The sequence below is a fragment of the Podarcis liolepis genome (assembly GCF_965112155.1).
Source record: "Podarcis liolepis genome assembly, chromosome: 15".
Taxonomy (NCBI): Eukaryota; Metazoa; Chordata; class Lepidosauria; order Squamata; family Lacertidae; genus Podarcis; species Podarcis liolepis.
Genome location: NC_139566.1, coordinates 3,200,186 through 3,212,527, shown reverse-complemented (window position 1 = coordinate 3,212,527; position 12,342 = coordinate 3,200,186). Strand labels below are relative to the sequence as shown.

At 51.5% G+C, this 12,342-nt stretch overlaps 1 protein-coding gene across 4 annotated transcripts in view; it reads left to right on the top strand.

Moving 5' to 3' along the window:
* Window positions 1-12,342, top strand: part of TUFT1 (tuftelin 1) — a 51,001-nt gene that overhangs the window by 35,042 nt on the left and 3,617 nt on the right. For 2 of the 4 annotated variants that reach the window (XM_083477287.1, XM_083477289.1), the window contains exons 6-11: window positions 967-1,083; window positions 2,902-3,030; window positions 4,436-4,530; window positions 6,124-6,229; window positions 10,751-10,834; window positions 11,972-12,063. In XM_083477287.1, the coding sequence (XP_083333413.1) occupies window positions 967-1,083; window positions 2,902-3,030; window positions 4,436-4,530; window positions 6,124-6,229; window positions 10,751-10,834; window positions 11,972-12,063 (623 nt within the window). Of the gene's footprint in view, window positions 1-966; window positions 1,084-2,901; window positions 3,031-4,435; window positions 4,531-6,123; window positions 6,230-10,750; window positions 10,835-11,971; window positions 12,076-12,342 lie in introns of all 4 variants that reach the window. The other 2 variants (XM_083477286.1, XM_083477288.1) reach the window with 1 other exon arrangement.

Below are 12,342 nucleotides of genomic sequence, written 5' to 3'. Positions count from 1 at the left end.
CGGCTCCCAATCGAGTGTTAAAAACAATACAGCATAAAATATTAAAAACTTCCCTAAACAGGGCTGCCTTCAGATGTCTTTTAAAGATAGGATAGCTGCTTATTTCCTTCACATTTGAAGGGAGGGCGTTCCACAGGGCGGGCGCCACCACCGAGAAGGCCCTCTGCCTGGTTCCCTGTAACCTCACTTCTCGCAATGAGGGAACCGCCAGAAGGCCCTCGGCGCTGGACCTCAGTGTCTGGGCAGAACGATGGGGGGTGGAGAGGCTCCTTCAGATATACTGGACCAAAGTCATTTAGGGCTTTTAAGGTCAGCACCAACACTTTGAATTGTGCTCGGAAACGTCCTGGAAGCCAGTGTAGGACTTTCAAGACTGGTGTTATGTGGTCTCGGCGGCTGCTCCCAGTCACCAGTCCAGCTGCCGCATTCTGAATTAGTTGTAGTTACCGGGTCACCTTCAAAGGTAGCCCCACATAGAGTGCACTGCAGTAGTCGAAGCGGGAGATAACCAGAGCATGCACCACTCTGGCAAGATAGACAGCGGGCAGGGAGGGTCTCATCCTGCATACCAGATGGAGCTGGTCAACAGCTGCCCTGGACACACAATTGACCTGTGCCTCCATCGACATCTGTGAGTCCAGAATGACTCCCAGGCTGCGCACCTGGTCCTTCAGGGGTACAGGTACCCCTTTCAGGACCAAGGAATCCCCCACACCCGCCTGCCTCCTGTCCCCCAAAAACAGTACTTCTGTCTTGTCAGGATTCAACCTCAATCTGTTGAGAGAGAGCGAAGTAGGAAACTAACCTATTATTAAAAAAAGCCATCCCCTTTCATTGCTCCACCCACTCTTGTTTCTGGCCCCGCCCACTGCTGGTGTGCGGCCCTTGGGAGGCTGCCCCCAAATGGGAAAGTGGCCCTCCGGCCGAAAAAGGTCCCCCTTGCTTATAAACCTTACCTCCCTTCAGGATGAGCCGACGTACCCCGGAGAAGACATCTCGGTAATGCGGGAGACCACCAAGAAGCTGTTCACGAAACTTCAAGAGGCCGAGAAGCGCCACCAGTCGGACAGAGCTGCCTATGAGGTCAGAACACAAGAAATACCCTCTGGATCAGGCCAGCGGTTCCCAAACTTTTATGGGGGGGGGGGGTCACCGCTCCCTTGGTTCCATAAGCTCATCCCCAGGACCCGCAACCTTAACCTACAAAAATCATGATTATGTGGTTTTTAGCTGTAATACTAATAAGGGAATATGAAAAATGGATTACTAATAGGTAAAAATTTAATGTCACAATATTTTAAGATTAAAGACTAGGATAAACAAAGAGGGGAAGGATTTGCTGAGCTAACAAACTGAACTGGAATACAAAAAAGGGAGGCGTGAGGAGGTCCGGGAAACAAGCTAATGAAAAATAAGTAATGGAAAGATTGAGTTGTTTTTAACTATTTTTATTTTGTATTTTTCTTTTTTCATTTTGTAATATTTTGAAAATCTTAATAAATATCTGTCAGGGGTTTAGGAGCAGAGGCAAGGGCAAGGGAGGAAACAGAGAGCGAAGGGGAGGAGGCAGAAGAAAAGATGAGTGATGACGACGACCCGAGATCTCCGAGTCTTTCCAGTGAATCAGAGGATTCACAGAAAGGAGCACCAGTGGCCAGGGCAAGGGGGGAGTCTAGGGGGGCACCCCAGGAAGATAGAGCCAGAGGGGACTCAGAGGAGAGCAGTTGGAAATCGGGACCAGCGTCACCGCCAGAGAGCAGGGAAGAGGAAAGGAGCCAGGGGGCAAGCGCTGGCAGCTCACCACAGGAGGGAGGGCACGAGTCAGGAGTGGCCACACCTCCATCGGGGAGCGAAGAAACGGTTAAGCGGAAAGTGGAAGGTTGGGCGCGCGCGCCAAGTTCAAATGCAGAGGAGGGTGACGCAGTAAGCAGCCCGGAAAGGGAGCCAGGTCCTAAAGCCCGGCGCAAGGAGACAGGAGGGTCCGGGGGGTCAGCGTCAGAAGAATCCCGGAAGGAAGAGACCCTGGGGGGTAGAGGGACCCAGAGGAGGACAGTCAGGCGGAAAAGGTGGAGCCGGGCTAGGATATTAAGTTGGTGCACACGGGGCGGAGACTCAGACGGAGCCTCGCCGATCTAGCTACTAGACGTAGAGTTGCGCGCAGCAGCGTGAGAATGGAAACTGTAACTCAATAAAGACTTTTACTTAATGATCGCTGGCTAGCGTGATCCTCTGTGAGCTAGGATCTTCAAGCAGCTCTGACAATATCTTTAAAAAAAAAACTAAAATCATGATTCAAAACTGCAGTTTGAGCGACCCGCTTGGGAAGATCGTAACACAATAACATTCAAAGCGGTCGCAATCAGTTGCACATTCTTCAAAATCCAGTTCGGACAGTTTAGCTTGACTAATGCAACAAAACTGACGAACTTGATCCAGGGATAGCGGCTTTTCAAAGTCTGACCATCATTTATACCTCCAGCACACCTGTGTAGGGCTGGCTTTCAGCGTTGCGATACATCACCAGCTAAACATTGCGATATACAGTGGTACCTCTGGATGCAAACGGGATCCGTTCCGGAGCCCCGTTCACATCCTGAAGATAACGCGACCCGCATCTGCGCGAATCGCAATTGGCCGCTTCTACACATGCGTCTAACGTCATTTTGACGTCTCGCAGGGAGGGAACTGCCAGAAGGCCCTCGGCGCTGGATCTCAGTGTCCAGGCTGAACGATGGGGGTGGAGACGCTCCTTCAGGTATACAGGACCGAGGCCATTTAGGGTTGATGATGGTAGGATGATGGTTGCCAGGCTTTTGGGGTGAACAGTGCAATTTCGCTAGCCGTGTTTGTGTGAAACGATCGACATGCATGCAAAAGTGTCCCTCTCCCCTCTTCTTGCAGACGTCCATTTCCCATTATCGGAGAGAAGCCGAACATTCGGGAGCAGCTCTCCGAAGGGCGGAGCTGGACTTGGAAGAGAAGGATTTGAAGCTGGAGGAGCTGCAGAGACTCCTGACGGGGATGGAGAAGGTACTCGCCTGACGGAAGACGCCGGCGGTTGTCCGCAGGGCAGATTGGCGCAGCGAAAGCCGTTGTGCCACTGGGCCAAAATTGAGAGAGAATGCAAATTTGCTTGGTTTGGTGATGCAGCTAATTGTACCTTTTTGTTTAATTTAATTCAGAACCCTCTTTCCTTTAGTTGTCTTTTATTTGGAGTGGCCCTTGCAAGCGGAAGATGGCATTAAAAAGAGTCTAGCAAACTTATCAGAGACCAAACAGTGCCTTAGACTCTGGAAGGGAGTAGCCGTAGACCAGAATGCCTTTAAAAAATAATAATAATAAAATGTAACGATACCATTCAACCAAAAACATGCTGGTTTACAGCTTAAAAGACTAGGACTAGCCGCCTGAGAAATAGTTTCTATCCAAATGCGATTTTGGTTTTAAACCCAGTGTAAGGGGTCTCTAGGGGGACTCGGGTGGCGCTGTGGGTTAAACCACTGAGCCTAGGACTTGCCGATCAGAAGGTCGGCGGTTCAAATCCCTGTGACGGGGTGAGCTCCCATTGCTCAGTCCCAGCTCCTGCCAACCTAGCAGTTCAAAAGCACGTCAAAGTGCAAGTAGATAAATAGGTACCTCTCCGGCGGGAAGGTAAACGGCGTTTCCGTGCACTGCTCTGGTTCGCCAGAAGCGGCTTAGTCCTGCTGGCCACATGACCCGGAAATTGTACGCCGGCTCCCTCGGCCAATAAAGCGAGATGAGTGCCGCAACCCCAGAGTCAGTCACGACTGGACCTAATGGTCAGGGGTCCCTTTACCTTTACCTAAGGGGTCTCTATGGGAGTGTATTGTATTTTTAAAATGGGGTATCAGGTTTTTAGGGGGCTAACCAGGTTGGGATAGCATGCTTGTTGGTTTTGAATGTCTTGTGTAGATTTTTTTCCCCTTCCAATTTCGTTGTTCTGTATGGGACAATGACAATAAAGATTATCGTATCGTAAAGCAACATTTCCCATCCTTGCGCCTCCAGCTGTTTTAGGACTACAACTCCCATCATCCCTAGCTAGCAAGACCGGTGGTCAGGGATGATGGGAATGGGAGTCCAAAAACAGCTGGAGACCCAAGGCTGGGAAACACTGGCTTAAAGTACCCACACCTGCTCAGGATGGGAATCTAAGAAGAACTGTCGCCTTTTCATCCTCTGTGAATCTGCCCCGTCCTCTTTTAAAGACATTCATGTTGGCAGGCGTCGCTGCCTCCAGTGAGAGCAAATTATGTGCGTACTGTGGGTCAGGAATACTGCCCAGCCCCACGGCGTTCTCCGTTCTTCCCCTCCCTAGGTGTAGCTTTTTGGGTTTTTTGCAAGGCCTGCTGTCGGATCTGAGAGCCTCGCGGCAGCCACCTTAACCCTGCCTGCCCTTCTCTCCCCGTTGCAGGAGCACAAAACTCTGCTACAGAAGATGAGAGACGACGAGTCTGAGCTGGAGCAGCTGCGCAGCGTCGAGAAGGACAAAGTTGCCGAGCAGGAAAGGTGAGAGGCTTGAGCCCCAGGCGTGGTGGATCAGTGGGGCTGGGGACTTGTGTCTGACTTGCGTCCAATAGGGTTTTGCGACGAATAGCACAGAACAGGGCGTGGGGTGGGAGGAGAGATAATAAACAGATCTCCATTTGCATATGGGTTACATTCCGAGGCACAACATGTTTATGTGAAATCATGTATATTGGAACACCATTGGAAAAACCACTAAACACCCTCCAAACTTCTGGAAAACCCTTTAAAAAAACAAAAAAATTCGCCAATCTCCACTGTGATCACTCCTTGCTCAAACTCCCAATGCTCCACAGGCCTCAAAGTTCAGTGCTGGGATTGCTAGATGCTATTTTTGAGTCATTTTTAATAATAATAAATTTTATTTATACCCCACCCTCCCCAGCCAGAGCTGAGCTCAGGGTGGCTAACACCAGTAAAATTAGAATAAAAACATAATAGGGGAAAAACAACAACAAAACAATTTAAAATACAGGTTAAAATGCAATTTAAAATGCAGCCTCATTTTAAAAGTAGCCCAATGGTCAAAACCAAAAGGGGAGGGAAAACATAAGGGTCAGACTGAGTCCAAACCAAAGGCCAGGCGGAACAGCTCTGTCTTGCAGGCCCTGCAGAAGGATGTCAAGTCCCACAGGGCCCTGGTCTCTTGGAACATAGCGTTCCACCAGATCGGGGCCAGAACTGAAAAGGCCCTGGCCCTAGTTGAGACCAATCTAACCACTTTGCGACTTGGGACCTCCAAAGTGTTGTGATTTTGCCGTTTTCGTGCTCTTTTGGGGCTGTTTTCACCCCTTTTTATTCCGCGTCTGAGTTCGCAGCGATGCACGCGCCTGCCCCGAGAGCACTTAAATGGGGTTTTGCCCATGCAGCCGCTTTTCTTTTTTTTCTTTTTTTCAATTTTTTAAATTCAAAATTATAACAAGACATATTATCCAAAAACATATCATCCTTGTTTCCTCCCCATTTTTCCTCCCTCCCCCTTCCTTCCCCCACAGAACCCACCCACCCCCACCCCCCGACTTCCCTCAGTTCCAGTCTTTGGTTTCTCTAAGAATGCTGTTTTCTGCATGTTACAAAGTTCTATAGAGCCTCAAACTATTTAGCTGATTATTATCAATAAAAAGTTTGTGAATGTTTATTCAAAACCTGCCAAGGAGTCCAGTTTGCTTTGTTGCGTCTTCAGATACTTTGTAAAGGGTTCCCATTCATCCTTAAAGTCACAGTTATCCTTGTCCTGTGGCTTGTCTGTCAGTTTTGCCAGTTCTGCATAATCCATCAGTTTCTCTTGCCATGATTCTTTAGCTGGGGTTTCTTCAGTCTTCCATCCTTGTGCTACCAGAACTCTTGCGGCCGTTGTCGCATACATGAAGATGTTTTTCAACTTTTTTGGCAGGTCTTTCCTTACAATCCCCAACAAAAATGCCTCGGGTTTTTTAACAAATGTTAAAGGGAACATTTTCTTCAGTCCGTGCAGCTGCTTTCCAAGCTGGAACGAAAAGCGGGATCTTACGAAACTGGCTTTTGCATAACCTGCGGCCTCTTTCTCCTTCTTCTTCTTCGTCCTCCTGCTCTCAGGTCGGCCAAACTGGAGAAGGAAGTTGCCACTTTGCGAGAGAAGATCCACCACTTGGACGACATGCTCAAGAGCCAGCAGAGGAAGGTCCGGCAGATGATTGAGCAGGTGGGTGCTGGGGATGAGCTGTGCGCTGGGATGGAGCGTTTTGGGGGTCTTGTCCCCTCCCTGAGTTTGGGGTTACGCAACCTGCTTCTTTCTCCTTCCTCCACTCTTACCCCTCCGCTTGCCAGCATCCTCCTGTCTCCAGAGATAATGTTGTGCTAGACCTGAGCGTAATACAAAGAGCAGGATGAGTCCAGCATCCTTGTTCCCGCTCTGCTCTCAGCCAACTCCCTCCCTGCCTTGCTTCCTACTTAACAGCCAGTACGAGCAATGGCCCTGCCTGTTCACTTCCTCCTCACCCTTTGTCACTGTCACTGTCAATGTCCGGTTCACAGGCGATCGAAATCCCGGCTGGGGATGTCAGGACCGGGAGCAAGATGGGGTGGGAGCAGGAATGGGGGGTCCAGAAGCCAGGAGTCAAGAAGCAAGGGGCCGAGGATCAAGAAGCAAGGAGTCGCGAAGTCAAGGGTCTGAGGGTCAAGAGGCAAGGAGTCACAAAGTCAGGGGCCGAGGATCAAGAAGCAAGGAGTCACAAAGTCAGGGGTCCGAGGATCAAGAGGCAAGGAGTCACAAAGTCAGGGGCCGAGGATCAAGAAGCAAGGAGTCACAAAGTCAGGGGTCCGAGGATCAAGAGGCAAGGAGTCACAAAGTCAGGGGTCCGAGGATCAAGAGGCAAGGAGTCACAAAGTCAGGGGTCCGAGGATCAAGAGGCAAGGAGTCACAAAGTCAGGGGCCGAGGATCAAGAGGCAAGGAGTCACAAAGTCAGGGGCCGAGGATCAAGAAGCAGGGAGTCACGAAGTCAGGGGTCCGAGGGTCAAGAAGCAGGGAGTCACGAAGTCAGGGGTCCGAGGATCAAGAGGCAAGGAGTCACAAAGTCAGGGGTCCGAGGATCAAGAGGCAAGGAGTCACAAAGTCAGGGGTCCGAGGATCAAGAGGCAAGGAGTCACAAAGTCAGGGGTCCGAGGATCAAGAGGCAAGGAGTCACAAAGTCAGGGGCCGAGGATCAAGAAGCAAGGAGTCACAAAGTCAGGGGTCCGAGGATCAAGAGGCAAGGAGTCACAAAGTCAGGGGTCCGAGGATCAAGAGGCAAGGAGTCACAAAGTCAGGGGCCGAGGATCAAGAAGCAAGGAGTCACAAAGTCAGGGGTCCGAGGATCAAGAAGTAAGGAGTCACAAAGTCAAGGGTCCGAGGGTCAGGAAGCAGGGAGTCACGAAGTCAGGGGTCCGAGGATCAAGAGGCAAGGAGACGCGAAGTCAGGGGTCCGAGGATCAAGAGGCAAGGAGTCACAAAGTCAGGGGTCCGAGGGTCAAGAGGCAAGGAGACGCGAAGTCAGGGGCTGAGGGTCAAGAAGCAAGGAGTCGCGAAGTCAGGGGCCGAGGATCAAGAGGCAAGGAGTCGCGAAGTCAGGGGTCCGAGGATCAAGAAGCCGAGGTTCAAGAACCAGGAAGCAAGAAACCCAAGGCGCGTGCTGCTGTGGCAAAGAGCCGAAGCAAAGTGCTGACCTTATATCCCTTCCTGGCTCTTGCCATGAGGTGCTGTGAGTTACCAAGCAGCCTCACCTGTGTGGCTGTGCCTTGCCTCTTCAGAACAAACTTAGGAAGGCCCCAGTCCTGCAAAGACCTATTGGTCACAGGGCCTGGCTCCTGCATGCACACCTGACACCCTTGGTCTCAACATTGTCCCTTGTAGAACTTGGCAGGTAGGAGGAAGAAGGGGGTGGAGTAGAGGAAGTTGGCTCCGCCTCCTGTTGACACAGGCTCCACCCCATTGACACAGGCTCCACCCCTTCGGCTCTGGCTCCACCTCCCATTGGGATTCTTTCTCTGCCTTCTTCCCCACCAGTCCCAATCGGCACCAGGCTGCCACTGGGAGTAACCCCAAAAGAGCATTTTTGCGTATCTGCTCTTACCTATTTTACTCCGGAGAGTTTATATGTCACTTGAATGTCAAAAAGCTCATTGGACCGCAAAGCAGATTACGGAGAGAATAAAGCAAGGGAATTACCTGTTTTTCAAAAACCTGTCGAACAATTGTTTAAAACCTTCCAAAAAAAAATTAATGAAGAGCTATAAAAAGCCATATTAGAACACACGTCAGTGCTCTGCGTGTCTGGATAGGCTTGTCTTCGTGCATTTGTAAGTCTAGACGGTGAAAGTGAGCTAACAGCCAAACATAACAGAAACCAGATGGTAAGATTAACAAATAAAAAAGAGAGAGTCTCTCCGCCTTTAAAACCAGCCGTGTGTGTATCTCCCTGACTTGGGAAAGAGTTAAACCTTAAGCCCTGTGCCAATTATTTTGGCTTCTGTTTGATTTAAAACTGACCTCCCAGCTTTTGAGTGACTCAGACCTCAAAAGGACTCTTGTAACTAAGCCCTTTTCATGGAGGTGTCTGGGGCTGATGCAGTAAAGATTCATTCTCTCTCTCTCTCTCTCTCTCTGAAAGTTCTGCAAATCGGCAGAGGATTAGGGATTCAAACTTAAAATTGTGTTAGAAAAACCTACCTAAACAAACTCCACGCAGCTGAGAGACCAGCAGCTTTTGGAGCCTCCCAGCTGGTCATTAGAACAACTTACGGGCTTGAGTTTCCTTCTTTCCTCTTCCCTCCCAATTGGTTTTCCTTGTGTGCTGCGGCTTTTTAGATTGTAAGCCTATGGGGAGGGGCTGTTGCATTTTAAAAATGATTTATAAGCTGCTCTAGGAGCCCTATTAATCAGGCAGCATGTATTAACTGCAGAGAGAGAGAGTTCTGTGTCATCGGTGGTAGTGGATTACAGCTGCATTCCTGACCCTTGACCCTGTGGGCTGCTGGGAGTTGAAGTCCAGCAACATCGGGAGCTTTCTGAAAATTCCTCACCCCTCCTTTGACAGCTGTGGCCCCACATCATGGGAGTTGAAGTTTGATGTTGCATCTTTGCTTTGAGATCTGTCTGTCTCTCTCCCACCTTCCCCATGATTACAGGTCCCACTTTCTCTGGGGGTGGGGGTGCTAGTTTTAAACCCCTGGTGCAACTTAAAAGGTAAAGCAGTGTTTCCCAACCGGTGTTCCGCGGCACACGAGTGTGCCGTGAGACGTTGCCTCGTGTGCCGCGAGATGCCTGGAGGGAGGCGGGCGAGTCGGGCGGCGAGAGGCGGGGCGGCGGCGGCGAGGAGAGGCCGCGCCTCCTGCTGCTGCCTGGCGCTCCTCCTCGCAGCCGGCAGCGCTGCCTGGGCGCCTCCGCGCGACTCTGCCTCGCTGGGTTTGGTCTCCCAGCAGAGACGGGTCACACGCGCCCCTCCCTCCCTCCCTCAGCCTGCGCGGAGGGAGAGCCAGAGAGAGGCATCGCTCCTGCGCAGCGGGAGAGGGAGCAGCCGGAGCGATGCCCCAAACGAACGCATGGGACCGGAGGGGAAATCCTCTCCGAGGCGGATTGAGCGCAGCTGAGAGAAGCCTTTCGAGGAGCTGCCGTGTCCCCTGGAAACCCCCTTCCCAGCTCTGCCTGCCTGCCTGCCGTGGGGCTCGTATCGCCCTTTAAAGGGCGCGGGAAACTAGAAATGTGGGGACTTGGGGTTTTCCTCAGGCTGAATTCCGAGCAGAATTCCGAGCGAGGGACTGAGGGACGGCGGCAACTGAGGCGGCGGCGAGGATCCGCGTCGAGCCGGGGGCGGCTCCGCGGTGGTGGTGCCGAGCAGCGGGGCAGCGCGTGCAAAAGGGAGGAGCGCGAGACAGCGGAGGAGGAGGAGGCCGGCATGTCCGGGCAGCAGCAGCAGCAGCAGCAGCAACTCCCGGCGACGGCTCCTCAAGCCCCGCCGCCGCCCCCTCCTCCGCCCGCTATCGCCGCCACCACCACAACAGCCGCCGCCGCCTCAGTTGCCGCCGTCCCTCAGTCCCTCGCTCTGCTGCCTCCTCCCACCCCCAAAGCTTGGAGGTTCCCCAGCAAGGGGGAGGGAAAAAACTTTCACTTTTGTGCGTCCCTCCCGGCGTGACGCTGCGCGCTGACGTCACGGGGCGGGGCTTTAATGGTGGTGTGCCGCGAGATTTTTTTTCAGTAAACAGGTGTGCCGTTGCCCAAAAACGTTTGGGAAACACTGAGGTAAAGGGACCCCCTGACCATTAGGTCCAGTCGTGGCCGACTCGGGTTGCGGCGCTCATCTCGCTTTATTGGCCGAGGGAGCCGGCGTACAGCTTACGGGTCACGTGGCCAGCATGACTAAGCCGCTTCTGGCGAATCAGAGCAGTGCACGGAAACGCCGTTTACCTGCCCACCAGAGCGGTACCTATTTATCTACTTGCACTTTGACGTGCTTTCGAACTGCAAGGTTGGCAGGAGCAGGGACCGAAGAACGGGAGCTCACCCTGTTGCGGGGATTCGAACCGCCGACCTTCTGATCAGCAAGTCCTAGGCTCTGTGGTTCAACCCACAGCGCCACCCGCGTCCCTGGCGCAACTTACCTGGGCCATTTTGGGGCATGTTTGCAGCTAGCTTCTCCTTTTCTGGAGACTCCAGGGCTGTTCATTTCTAACAATCCTCCTTCTCCACAGCTTCAAAACTCCAAGACTGTGATTCAGTCCAAAGACACAATCATCCAAGAGCTCAAAGAACGTGTGGCCTACCTGGAGGCAGAGGTAGGCATCCATTTTTATTAAACTTCCTCATCCCGTTGTCTGCAAGATATTGACATTAAAAGGCCGGGGTTTTCTCATGAGTTGTTGTTCTTCTATGCATTGAGTGGGGCTAACATTGGCTGCAAACCCATATAGTCCCCTTTTAGAGCCATCCAGCGCAGTCCCCTGTCAGCTCACCTTGTGATCATATTTCTCCCTACGATGTTTGTTCATATGGCTGCAGATTATTACAGTTTTATCCAACGTTAGTCCTACTCGGACTCATTGAAATCAACTTGCCTAGCTTAGGTCTGCTAATTTCGGCGGAGGTCTACGCTGAGTAGGGCACCAGTCCTGAAGCCCACATTTTGGATGCTCTCCTTACGTACGAGATACTCTTTTAAAAACGTAAAATGCACCGCTAATAATTCTCAGTGCATTCACCTGCAAAAACCAGGCATGGCGTACACAGCCTTAAAAAAACAACAACCTGTTTTTTGCACGTGCTTTAAGGCTGCGTGCACAGCCTTAAAAACACCTATTTTTGCACATGCTTTCCCATTGTGAAATCTGGAGAAAATGCGTAATCCAATTTTGGGGTGGGGTGTTTGCATTTCGATTTTGCAATCTGGGTGGTTAAAGACCAAGCGCATTCCTTGCCCCAGAAGAGCGCTTGGCTCGGCTGCCCCCTGGTGGGGCGTTTGTGGTGCTACGGGAATGCCGGCCGGGTCCAGAGGGGACTCTTGCAACCTGACTCCAGGTGTGTTGAAAGGACACACACAGGCACGAAATTAACTTGCAGGTGGGACTGCTTTTCCTCCCCGCCAAAATGAGCATCAAAGCAGAGGAAATGGCGCCATCAAAGAGACATTCAATGCACATTTTGCCAGTTTCTGCCAAATGCGTAGTTTTTCTCTTGGCACGCCCCGGCCATGATGCTTTGCTCCCGCTACTGAAATGCCGTTTGTTCTTCCAGTGGTTCAGGCCAGTTCTGTCTGCCTCCCTTTTTCCCGAGCGAAATGTTGCTGGTTTAATGAACATGCCCCCTTTTTTAAATATGGTTTTAGAGCTGGAAGCCCCCCACCCCGAGTTCGTTTAGACCAGCCCCCTGGAAATCAGTGAAATCATTCCTTTCACTCTCGTGTTTTCTCCCTTCAGAACCTCGAGATGCACGACCGCATGGAGCACCTCATTGAGAAACAGGCCCAGAGCGCCGGGGTCCACAATGCAAGGCCCCGCTCCAAATCAGAGTACGTCAACAGGTGAGCGGCTGGGAGAGGGGGCGGGGAGGAGGGGGTTGCCACCTGCCCTTTAGGGGCAGTGGCAGCCAGCCTGGGGTGGAATAATAATAATAATAATAATAATAATAATAATAATAATAATGATAGATAGATAGATAGATAGATAGATAGATAGATAGATAGATAGATAGATTTGTATCCTGCCCTCCCTGGCCAAAGCTGGGCTCAGAGCGGCTAACATCATATAAATAAGACAATATGCACAATACAATATACAGTATGCAAATA